Source organism: Xiphias gladius, chromosome 18 (assembly GCF_016859285.1).
Source record: "Xiphias gladius isolate SHS-SW01 ecotype Sanya breed wild chromosome 18, ASM1685928v1, whole genome shotgun sequence".
NCBI classification, from domain to species: Eukaryota; Metazoa; Chordata; class Actinopteri; order Istiophoriformes; family Xiphiidae; genus Xiphias; species Xiphias gladius.
This window is the reverse complement of record NC_053417.1, coordinates 21,193,292-21,205,888: the sequence shown is the minus strand read 5'-3', so window position 1 is coordinate 21,205,888 and position 12,597 is coordinate 21,193,292. Positions and strand designations below refer to the sequence as shown.

The 12,597-nt window shown below is 39.7% G+C and overlaps 1 protein-coding gene across 1 annotated transcript; it reads right to left on the bottom strand.

The window, feature by feature from the left end:
- Positions 1–362: 362 nt before the first annotated feature.
- ddx23 (DEAD (Asp-Glu-Ala-Asp) box polypeptide 23) lies at positions 363–11,718 on the bottom strand. The gene is made up of 17 exons (XM_040153547.1): positions 11,627–11,718; positions 10,691–10,848; positions 10,401–10,514; positions 9,519–9,612; positions 9,362–9,427; positions 9,126–9,264; positions 8,898–9,031; positions 8,212–8,324; positions 7,956–8,099; positions 7,521–7,746; positions 5,863–6,008; positions 5,534–5,711; positions 4,114–4,356; positions 3,855–4,006; positions 3,650–3,758; positions 2,331–2,505; positions 363–2,121 (listed from the first exon to the last, which is right to left on the bottom strand). The coding sequence occupies exons 2-17, from the start codon at positions 10,846–10,848 to the stop codon at positions 1,898–1,900; spliced, it is 2,415 nt and encodes an 804-aa protein (XP_040009481.1). The 5' UTR covers positions 11,627–11,718; the 3' UTR covers positions 363–1,897.
- Positions 11,719–12,597: the final 879 nt, after the last annotated feature.

The window sequence follows — 12,597 nt, the reverse complement described above, 5'->3', positions numbered from 1 at the left end:
GGCTCAAACGTTCGTGTCCCCGTCAGGATAGATTGTAATAACTCTGGTGAATCCCCTCACTTTTCCTCTCCTGCCACCTCCGGTTTATGACCAAAATACCTGCAAAACTAAGGACATTCCCATCGGCCACTGCTGCACTTGTAGAAGTAGTATTTCAGTCTCTATGTTCACAATTATTCCAAGTCAGTCTAAAAAAGAATAGTCAGGTGTCCATATGAACACCTGATTTGATTAACTGATTTCATCGTGCCTGTGGATTTTTGGCCCCGATCACTTACACTGAAAGCTAATTAGGAAGTGATCTCTTTATGACCAGTATGAACAGAAGGAATGATTACAGCAAACAAAAAACTTGCAGACTTGGAAAAACTGTGAACCTCTCCTTTAATATTGTCTGTATCAGAATTGTACTCTGATTACATCATGTATAATGTTTTCCATGTGTGTGAGCACATGGCATCATACATGGCCACACACAGGGGTTTCAGGGCATACTGGTAATGTAAAGCCCCCTTTGTATCAGTTCTATAGTTTTCCACTCAAGAACCCTTCTAATGTGCTTCTTCAGGATTGTGCATCTGTGGTTTGATCAGATTTGACTGAAACACAACTGTCATCACAATTGGATTTAAATGTTGCTAAACTCCGATTGGTGCAAGATCACATTTGAGTCCCGCCTACTTAAGATAGGTGAGAAAGGAAAGAACAAATAGAAAAACAGACATCTCTCGCCTGAAATAACCAAAACCGTTCAAAGTTTGGCAGAACATTCGGTCTTTATGCAGACGCTGATTGTAAGAAGTTGACTAGCAAATGTATTTTTAGGGCCTTTAAACAAAAAGGTAAGTTGTTGCCAGCAGTTGTCTATGAAAATTAGATCATCCGATTGGTTATTTGTACATTTAGCACCACAATGGTTAGCATGTCCAAAAGAGCAAACTTCAGACACACACGCACACAAAGCTGCAGGAGTAACATGGAGTCTTGATTTTTTTTTTTTAAAAAGCCATTATTATGGTTTTATGAACAAGCTTATTGGCTTGTTCATAAAACAAATCAAAAAGCAACCGGTTTGGTTGCCATATGTAACCAATACTAACCAAAAACTACTGCTTCTCTACATGTGAGTGCCTGGAGATGCTTTCTTCTGTACAGGTTTAAAGATTTCGACACTACTGCCGAAAACGACTTATGCTAGACACATCGCTAACAATGTGGCCATACAGATGGTAAGTGTTTAGCATAAAACATTGACAGTAATGAGACAGATGTCACACAAATTCACTGTATTCACCTCATACAAATGTTTATATTTAAAACAACGAACTGAAATTTAAACAGCTGATGCATTTATAGAGAAAATAGTAGCCGTTACTTCCGGCATTGGTCTCTTAAACAGTTAGGGAACTCAGATTATGGTGAATGGTAATGGTTAATAAAAATGCACAACATAGCCCTTACTACTAATCTACACTCGCATCCTGGCTGGTATTTATCACATTTGATGATTATTGAAGGGGAACATCTTTACAGTGCAGATCATCAGTGTGCTGCTAAGTGATCCTGGACCTGGGCTCTTGTTCCCAGAAGCATAACACATGTCTCCTCCTGAGTCCACATTTACACATCTTTGAACTGTGTGAACCTACTCAAATTCACAGACATCGATAAGAACTGCACATTTGAGCCTTACCACCTCAAAACCAGTGCTGCGATGATTTCTGCACCAGTTAATGTGTCCGTTTCTACCCGCAGACTGGACTAAAAGACAAAAACAGACTGACAGAATGGGTGGCAAGGTGAGAAACAACTAAAGACGTGAGCATGATTAACTTGGAGAAACGCATATTGTGTACACATACAACATGGCAAAACAGTCTGAAACAGCCAGAGTGGATCAGGCGAAGATGGTCTCCTCGCGTCTCTTCTTGGTCAGGATGGTTCCAGGTTTGTGCTGAGCGTCCGGGTGGTTGGCCAGCTCTGGAGGGCAGGTGGAGACTGGGCTCTCGAGGATGGCCTGCTTCAGGTCGTAGAACACCGCCGAGTCCTCTTTGGTGAGGAAAGTCATGGCCACACCGCTCTTACCAGCACGACCCGTACGACCGATACGATGGATGTAGTCTGCAGGAGGAGGAAGAGGAGAATTGAAGTAGAGCACTTTGTAACCAGAGTGAAGTAATAACACAGGAGCGGCCTAATGGGTAATGAGTTATTTATGTGAATTGTACAATATTGTTTTCAACAAATATGAAATTATGGTAATAGAAAATCACAATAAAGAAAAACCTTTAGTAGTGAGGAAACACTGCGCCCTGAAGGAGGGATCTTACCTTCAATGTTCTTAGCCATGTCGTAGTTAATGACCATGGAGACGTCCTGGATATCAATACCTCGACCAGCAACGTCTGTGGCCACCAGAATATCTTTGGCTCCCGCCTTGAGATTGGAAAGCGCAAACTCTCTCTGCTCCTGGCCTTTGCCACCGTGCAGCGTGCAGGCATTGTACTGTGAGAAGAGGAGGAAGAGACAGTTCAGGTTAAATTTTGTTGTAGATTTTTAGTATTTTAGCAAATCGATGTCTCTGACAGGCATTTTAGAGAGAGTGGTCCAGTGTTTCCGCACAGTGGGTGCCTTAAAATGTATGCCTTTGTGCCTCATGAGTCTACAGCTATGCTAACAGCCGTGTGAAGCTGTGCTTAGGGTACAGCAGTGCCTTGAACTAAAGGCTAAGGTCAACATGCTCACAATGATAACAAACGCTAACATGAGGTTGATTAGCGGGTTTAGCAACATTTGCCAATTACCACTAAACACAAAGTAAAGCTGAGGCTCATGGGAATGTCATTAGTTTTTCAGGTATTTCGTCATAAACCCAAGAATGGGACACGTTAAAAACTAGAAAATTTGACCATGTTTGCACCAGATTTCATGTCAGTTCATCCATTATTACTGCCGGTCACAGTAGCTTGGAAGCTCATCAACTAATGATGGGCATTTGTCAATTCAAGCAAAACTGAATACATTAATTAATAATTTTTTTAAATGGTTAATCATCCCATCAATTTTCAGTCACTTTCCTGGGCCCAACTCAAGTAATAAATTACATGCTGAAGAATTAGTTAAATACAGCTAGGGATTACTGACAAAAATTAGATATTTATGTTATTTTATTCGTGTGCTAATTTAATTCTAGGCCTTATTGTCACTACTATTTTTTTTTTCATTCTTTTACCATTATGAACGTGAAAAGGGTGTTAAAATTCATTTCCTGTGCCATTAAAAAGGGCTTTAAAAGTCTTCAGTTTAATTTTATTAACCCTGTAGAAACCCTGCAAGACATTTCAACCCAAAACCTCAAGGTGGCTCTAGAGGGGGGAAAAAAAAAAGAAAAAAGGCAGGCAAGTAGTAGTAAAAACTTTGACCTGCTGGTGGCAGTAGAGGAAGAGTAGGGGGATTACCAAGGTTACTAGGATTAATTCTCTGGGGACCATGAATGTCTTTGTAAAATTTAATGACAATCCATCTAGGAGTTGTTGAGATTGTTCAGTATAAACACTGTAACATTTACATAAACTACATTTTCATATTATTTTTTTAAACAATGAAAGTGTGGTTTGGGAAAGTTGTTGTCTAGTCTACAGTGACTTACCCCCATCTTCTCCAGAGACTTGGCCAGCACATCGCACCCCTTCTTCTGGTTGACAAAGATGATGATGGGAGGCTCGAAGCCATGCGCCAACACCTCCAGCAGCTTCTTCCTGCACCACACAAAATCCAAAAACACTCGGTATGACACCTTGACAGAAATAAAGGGGATGTTTGCTGTTTACAGTTTGCGTTTGTGTCTGTCTCACCTCTTCTCTCCCTCTGACATAAGCAGCACCTTCTGTTCGACTCTCTCGTGAGGTTTGCCGGCAGACCCGATGTACACCACAGCAGGACGTCTCAAGTAGCTCCTGGCCAGTCTCTCCACAGCTGGAGGCATAGTAGCTGTGAACATGACCGTCTGCAAAGTGCAATCAAATACAGTTAGAAAAAAAACTCAACACCTGGCACCTACAGAAGAGTCCTGTTTATAAAGAATGTTTGCAAGCATTTGACAGATAAACGTACTTGTCTGTATTTATGTTTTCCCGATTCAAAATTCATCATCATTTTCTCAGGGTCCTCTGCTTCGTCTGTGTCTGGTTTCTGATTGGTCACTGGGATGTACTCCAGAATCTTCTGGACATCGGGCTCGAAGCCCATGTCAATCATACGATCAGCCTCGTCGAGGACCACATAGGTGCAGCGGCCCAGGACCAGGTAGCGGTTCTCCAGCACGTCGATCAGACGGCCAGGGGTGGCGATCACAATCTGTTTGATGAGGAAAACATACAGTTGGTGAGTGTCTGTTTTTAACCTTTTGAACCCCAGGCTCTTATTGCTCAATTTTCACTCCCTATATTTAGTCACTACATGTCTTAGCCAGGCATTGCATATAGACAACATTCACAACTGTACTTATAAGCGCGTGATCTCTCTCTTGATTTTTAATCTGGATACTGACAATCTGATCTAATGGCCTTTGCGTTTACGCCTGGTATCAATATTTCAAGGCCGGATACTTAGAAATGCCATCAATTTGTAATTTTTTTCCCTTGCACTTTACTTTTTCTATGTATTTTTTTGCCTGTATGGTCACAGGTTTTCATTACAGGGCAAATACTGTACACGCCGTTCCCGGTTAATTAGTTACACCTAGCTAAATGCAGTCTAATACAACTAATTTTTTTACAGAGGTGTTTATTCAACTGTTGAATTGAACTGTGCTATACGAACAGTTGTATGGGCTAAATAAGCTATTTGTACCTAATAAAATGGAAACTGAGTTTGTGTTTCAGAGGTATAACAACCATGTTCATGGGACATTTTAACCCTCTGGTATTGATGATTTTTTTTACTTCAATATATTTTGATTTTCTTTTTCCTACTGCTATTTGAGATAGTCATGCTCTACGTTTTGGAACTACAATGCGTATGTGGCTGGGGATGGGGATGCAAGCAGGGAGAATTATGTTGCCACGGAGTCAGTGAGTAGCTGTATGCTACACCTTGACTCCTGTTTTTAAGTTTACATTTGTTGACATTTCTGACAACTATCTTTATTACTCTGATACTGAAGAAAACCTCCAAATGTGATGATTAACAGGCAAGCTCTGGAGTTATAAGGAACGTCTTTAACCTGTTTAGCTGTGACGGACAACAAGAGATATTTATATTTATTTATTTATCCCAAAAGGGTACAAGTTGCACTGAGCCTAACTGTATGTGTAGCATGTCTGTGTATTCTTATTTAGGGCTTAGTGTTAAAGAATATTAAAAACAAAAACAAAAAAAATGGCTTATTAATTCCCTGTAATTATTCACAAAAAGTAGCAGAACTCAGTATAACCAAGATATCTGAATGTTACCATGTCAAAATGATATGATGTATGAATGTTACTGTTTCTACTCTTTGAAGAAACAAAAGTGTAATTGCTGAATGTTTCACCTCACAGCCCATCCTGAGACGGAAGCCCTGGTCCTCTCTGGATATTCCTCCAATCACAGCCACTGTCCGGATGCCGAGCGGTTTACCGAACTTAATGGTCTCCTCTTCAATCTGCTGCGCCAACTCACGAGTTGGGGCCAGGATCACAGCATAAGGACCCTGGTCTGAGTCTTCAATCCTGCAGCAATAGTCCAGCAGAGGAATGTATTAGGTGGTTATGTGAGTAAAATGTCATTCAAGCCAGCAAAATGGAAAGTCTTGGAATCAAGAATTGACTGTGACATTATAAGTGGGTTTAGTTGAGTTTATCGGATCATAGGTGGTTTTACCTGTCAATTTTTGGCAGGGTGGTAATCCAGACAAGCAGTGGAATCAGGAAAGCAGCTGTTTTACCACTACCTGTCTCAGCCACACCAATGATGTCACGGTTCTGTAAGCCAATAGGAATGGCCTGCCTCTGAATAGGTGTTGGATCCTGGATTTAAAGAGAAAAAAGGATCATTAGCAATTACATTCAGTTTGTCCAAAGACATTCGGTGGCCACTTAGGTAACCAAGTTACAGTCTCCTTTTTCTTTTTTCTTTCTTAAATGTCGCATAAACGAAAAACCTGGTTTCCATAACCTCGGTAAGGGATTAGAGAAACCTGGTTTCCATAACCTGGGTAGGGGATTAGAGAAACCTGATTTCCTCAGGTAAATTTCTCCTGGAGAACGCCAATTTCTCTGCCATGCAAACAAGAAACAACGTTTCCAATCTGCGTGTTTCATAACAACAACCTGCAGACAAGGGAAAATCGCAGCAGAATGGTTGCTGAAAGGAGACATGATTACATGGAGTGATGTGTTTTGAAAATTATTTCACCCAAAGTCAGACTGAAACAGAATCTAACACGCAATAGTCTCTAGAAGTCTAGAGGTGGGGGACACGCTGGACAGGTCATCAGTCTGTCACCGGGCTGACACAGAGAGACATACAAGCAGTCTTGCTCACATTCACACCTACAGACTATTTTGAGTCGTCAGTTGACCTAACCTGCATGTCTTTGGACTGTGGGACGAAGCCAGAGCACCGAGAGGAAACCGATGCAGACATGGGGAGAACATGCAAACTCCACACAGGGAGGTCCCCAGCCGGCCGGCAGGTTCAGACCCAGAACCTTCTCTCTGCGAGGCGACAGTGCTAACCACTGCACCACCGTGCTGCCCTGTCATTGCCATTTTTTCAAAATCAGGGGCCAGGGGCAGAGGACAAATCTGCTTCCTTACCTGCTGCAGGCATATACAGACTTACAGCAATCTGGTTATCACAGTGCATGTACACACCTCTGGTTACCCACATAAAAATGGTTTTCTCCAAGTAACCTGTTCACGTGTAAATGCACAAACTGTATAAAAGTTTAGGTCAACATGTCTGACTAGATGTTGGTTTGTTGGTCAATCAAGGAAAATATAAAAGTAAATGAAAATAATTGTAACAATATTAGTAGGACTACGAAAAAACTAATGTCTTCATTACTGATTAATCTGCACATTATTTTCTTAATTAATAGTTTAGTCAAAATGTCAGACAAATGTCCATCCCAGTTTCTTAAAGTCCAAAGTGACGTCTTTAAATGTCTTGCCTTGTCCAAAAACCCAAAGATATTCAATTTAATATGATATAAAACATAGAAAAGCAGGAAATCTTCACATTTGAGAGGCTGAAAACAGCATTTTTTTGCCGCTTTCCAATGAAAAATTACTTTAACAATTAACTGAATTATCAATAGCTTCGAATTATTTTTGACCTATCGATCAATATACTAACTGTTGCAGCTCTGTATTTTAAACATTAAGCATTATATCAGTAAACTCTGTGCACTGTATAACATCAAAAAAATACTGGAACTAAAAAGTCAAAGACACACAAACTCAATGATAATCAAAAGACCTCTACCACTCTGTATTCCTCTTTGGAATAACTTCCAAGTGACTCAGTGATCTGACCTTGTAGCCACATTTGTCGATGACCTCCAGGATGTGAGCAGGCAGCGGGTACTCCTTCCAGTTCCTGATGGGGTTCGGGATCTTTCCTCCCTTGGTGGTGATGCTGTAGTCCTCTCTGAAGATTCGCCAATCTCTGTCCGTCATCTCGTCCAGTTTCTTCTGGGACCAGTGTCTGTCGTCCCAGCGCTGCTTGGCCTCTTTTTTACGCATCTTCTTCAGTCTTGTCCTGAAAGGAGTAGGGTGAGGTTGTTGAGTCAGTACAAATTGAGTATACTTTACATTTTTAGAGTGATCTTCTACATTGCGGTCAGTTTTGTTTAATATACACAGCTTCATTTTTTGGGTTAGATTTAAAAACTTTAAATTGCTTTTGAAAACAAATAATATGCTCCCTTAAGCCACAAACAGAGCTGATCACTTTGATGTTTAACTCACTCTTCCTGCTCCTTCTCTTCCAGCGTGCGCCTTTTCTCCATCAGGTCACCATAGAAACGTGACTGCTCTCTCTTTTGCTGCTTTAAGTCGATGCCAGCGATGAAGCCTCGTCCATACAGCTGCACCTGATGCTTTTCTTTGTAACTGGGAGACAGACCTTCTTGTTTAGACTGGTACACATGCTAGCAAAAACAAAACCAGCTTCAAATTCAAGAGATACACGTTCGAATGATACGATACGTTCACAATGACTCACATTGGGTTGTAGTCGACTGATGTGTCTTCAGAAGCATCCCACTCAAACACAAACTTCCTGTCATTCAAGTGACGAGTTCTCCGGCGTTTCTTTAGCCCACCCAGGTAACGCTCCTAAAGATTAGATATTTACTTTAGTAAAATATCCTTCCATCCATCCTCTTCATACTTTATTTTTACTGATTGAGAATTTTTTATTAGAAACCTTATGATCTGTTTAAATGTTTTAAACTTTTTTTAATGTAATGTCATGTAAAGTACTCTGAGCTGCATATTCTTATGTATGAACAGTGCTATACAAATAAGCCTTTTTTTTAAATTAAATAATGTATTTTAATGCATGATTTCATTATGTCTTAGAAACCGCAGATGATCAACATTTTCACAGTTACAGTTTGCAATGTCTGAATACCAAAAGGTAACAGGTCAGTAATAAATTATATTTTGTGCTTTCAGGTGCCATCTGCCAAGATTAATTTTCTTGGATGATAAATACAAATGGTCCACTGGATATTCAGCTGTCTCAAGAGTGCAGTTTCATATAAGAAAAATGTAGAGGTTAATTAGATGATTAAAACTTCCCAAACACAATGAGACTCAATGTAAACCTGTACAACATTTAAAATTGCTATTCCACACAACCATTTCTACACGACTGTAAACTAAACTTTTTCCCCTCGGACAAACCTTGATGGCGTGGAGCTCTTTGCTTTTATCTTTCTCCTCTCTGAGTTTTTGTCGTCCATCATCGTCTTCATTCCCATTGTTCTCTCGCTCCATTCGCTCTCTCCGCTCTCGTCTCTCCCTTTCCTGGGGGTCCTCTGTACCAGACAGTCTCAGTTACTATCAACATGCTTCACAATATAGCAAAGTGCAAACAGTCTACAACTGAACGGACCAGAGGCTGATACACACCCAGCATTTTTCTCCCGATGTCCTGGAACATCCTTCTTTTCTTCCTTTCCTCTTCGAACAACCTCTTCTTCTCCTCTGTCTGTTGCGCCCTTCGTTTCAGAGCCTCAGCTTCTCGCTCTGCTTTGGACAGGAACTTGGGCTGAAAAGAACAAAATTTTAAAAATTAGTGTGGAAAAAAAAAAAAGATCTTGGGTCTAAAAAGGAAAAGAAAACGTATGCCTTGGGGAAGTTCTCACCTTTGCCTCTGCTTCCTCTTCTGCCTTTTTTTTGGCCAGAAGCTCTTCTAAAGATAGGGGCTGGACCTGAACAGAAGCGACACAAGTTAAAGACTCAAAATAACAACCTAATAAACAGTGCAACGCTATGAAAGATTCAGCCAAACCAGATGCATACCTTCTCTTTCTTCTTTTTTTCATCTTCGTCCTCCTCTGTCTTTATATCCTTCTCTCTCTTTATTCTGGAATCCTTAGACTTTGGTGAGGGACTCCTTTAAAGGAGAGTGACAGACAGTATTTAACAGGTATAATCAACCTCTTCGAAAATAACAGTCATTCATTAATTGTTTATTTGACTGATTTCAGCGCATCATTCCAGAACAAGAATTAAGGCAAAATTTTCACTGTAACCTAAACTACTTCTACACACTTCAATGTCCCAAAAGGAGCAGGAAAAAAGAAACATCTTAAATCATGTAGATAAAAATTGTTTGCCAGTTTTTTATGTGACACATTATAGTTCTACCTGCAACGCTTCAATTATGTTTGCTATATGATATGAGATTGTAAAGAGTCCCATGTATACGACTTGCTCACCGGACATGTCACGACGGTTGCACGACTGCAGAGATGGTTGTGTGAAGGTTAAAAATTCTGTGCATTGACAATAAAGCAACATATCCATTAAATTTGAGTTAAACTGCTTTTAATGCCAGACTTTGGCTGACATGAGGCATACATGTCTATTTGGTTTTCAGGCACATCCAAATTATTGAGCCCTACGTTGGATATATCGGAGCTTACTGAGAAGTCCCGAGTCTCCCTGTCGTAATTACAACCTGGATGTTGAAGTGAATGTTATTTGCAAGTTGGGAACTGGTAATTACAGTAAATGTCAATGATCATACAGTTGTTCAAGAGTTTTATGAGATCTGTGGGCAAAATCTAAAGCTGTTAAATAAATTATAGCAAAGAAAATTATCCCTTTTGCTTTGCTCAAAGAAAGTGTCATCTGATCTGTCTCCATCTCATAAAGCTGTATATTTCAGCATTTGCATACCTGGACCTCTTGCTGCGATCACGGCGATGGCCATCTCTGTCCTTACGGCTCCGCTCTCTGTCCTTATCTCTGTCACGGTCCTTGTCTCTATCCTTGTCTTTCATACGACGGTCTCTGTAATTATGAAACAAATCAGATACAATGTTTAATTTGTTTTTATTTCAACAACAGACAAACTTGGTCATGCAGGAAATAAAACAAAGGCAAAGTCAGTAAGGATGCCGGAAATGTTCAAATTTGAACATTAAGCCAGTGTTAAAGATGGGTTTGTGCCTTTGCGTTTTAGTTACCTTTCTGCAGATTTGGAGCGGTTTCTTTCACGAGACCGATGGCGTTTGCGGGAAGGTGAGACCTTACGATCTCTGTCTCGTGAACGGCTGCGTTTCCTCTCCCTGTCTTTGGTCCCTGAGGATTCTGCATCCTTCTTGTCTGAGGAGTCAGCTGCCATCTGGAAACACAAATTGCATGGGTGGTGTTTTTTTTTTTTTGTTTTTTTTTTAGGAACTTGTACTTTTTAGTGTATTTTCAAAATCAGTTAATTTCACTTGGGTTGGCTCTTGATAAGGCATTGTACTTTATTTTTCTATTAAATGAATCAATGGATAGGCTACAGTTATTTTTAAACGCGAGTAAGATTTGTATATGTTTTAAACGCTGCAATTATAGGCATTAAATAACTGCACGTAAATGTTTATTACACAATTTATGTATTTTATTATGGTTTACGCACGGTTTCAAGTTGAACATTATCCAATGCCGTTTTGGACAAGACAACATACAATACACAGTCCTAAAAAAACATCATAAATAATGAATGGCTGATCGATTTCGTACATATATATTTGAGCTTTTACTCGTTAAAGTTCATGGTTTACCCGCATTTTATCTTGCTATCTCCAAGAGTAACGGTGTAGTATTAACGTTAGCCGTTTTGTTAAAGTTTCTGGCTTGCTCGCCATCGATTTTAAGAAGATTTATCTTGTCACACGACACGTAGTTAACTAACAAAACAAAAAAAGGACATCAGACTCTGTAGAATTAATGCAGTTGATAGTATGAAGAAGCTAGCTCCTAACGTTAGCCAACAATTTAGCAAAAAGGCTAATCGTCTTCTATAGACAACTCAAACCTGCAGCATTTAAAATCTTGTTCAAGTCAGAAGTTAATGAAACACAAGTAATGAAACACAGCAGAGCAATGTGTGGTTTACGACATTTAAAACTTACCTTTCTCACTTGTCAACAAAACATTTACGGTTCAGCAACGCTTCAAGAAGACGCCATATCGCCCGACACGAGCTGAAGGAAACACGGTTTTGTGGGAAATGTAGTACTTAGCGTTACGTTCAGAGTGGAGGTAACGGCCGTAAAACTACATTACCCAGCAATATCAGTATATTCTATCAAGGCCCCGGTTGTTTGGCACATGAATACCTAAACGCCTGACCAAAATAATCTTCTGAGCCAGAGCATTTTCCATCTCGAGCACAAGGTGGAAACCGTGTTACAAGTTAGCACGACACTGATTTTGTTTTAAATAAGAATGAAAAAGAATAACCGTGTATTTCAGGCAGCTAAACGCTGTTGACGATGCTTCCAATGAAGGGGAAAAAGTAAATTTTCCCGAGCTCTACCTAGACTAGTCAAATCTGGACCAGATTGACCCAGAGATTTTCTGGGATATTAGATTTTTGAAACCTGTATTTTATTTGTGAATAGAGAAAAAAGGTCGATTTCACTGCTTTTTCCCTGTTCAAGACGAAATAAGATCAGAAAACCACTAAACTAAGACTTGTAAAAACAACAACAACAATAAAGGTTTCATAGATCTGAAACTGTGTTTAAAACAGTCTTCATCTTATCTGGGTTAATCTATCTGAGATCTGGCAAGTTTAGGTATAGTGGTTTTTGATCAAGACCTGGTCCCATGTGGTCTAGATGGAAAAAAGCAGTGAAATCGCCCTTTATGTGAATTCACAAATAGAATAAAGGTTTCACAAATTTGAAAGTGATTCTATCTATCTTGCTATCTATCTAGTGTACCCCTGGTCAGTATCACTCAAATGTTAAGTAAATATCAATTCTGTCCATTTAATACTGTTTTATTTGTTTCTAGCAACAGCCAAAGAAGAATGAAGCCAAGTAATTTGGAAAACAGAAATCTTTACTAATTCAACTATAATGAAAAGTTCATATAT

Bases quoted from the DNA above. Each gene is read 5' to 3' on its own strand.
- ddx23 (XM_040153547.1), bottom strand. From the start codon at position 10,848: ATGGCAGCTGACTCCTCAGACAAGAAGGATGCAGAATCCTCAGGGACC. The intron at 6,009-7,520 runs GTCAGATCACTG...CTTTAAATCCAG, and splicing joins TCGACAAATGTGGCTACAAG to GATCCAACACCTATTCAGAG. The intron at 4,007-4,113 runs GTACGTTTATCT...TGCACTTTGCAG, and splicing joins GAAAACATAAATACAGACAA to ACGGTCATGTTCACAGCTAC.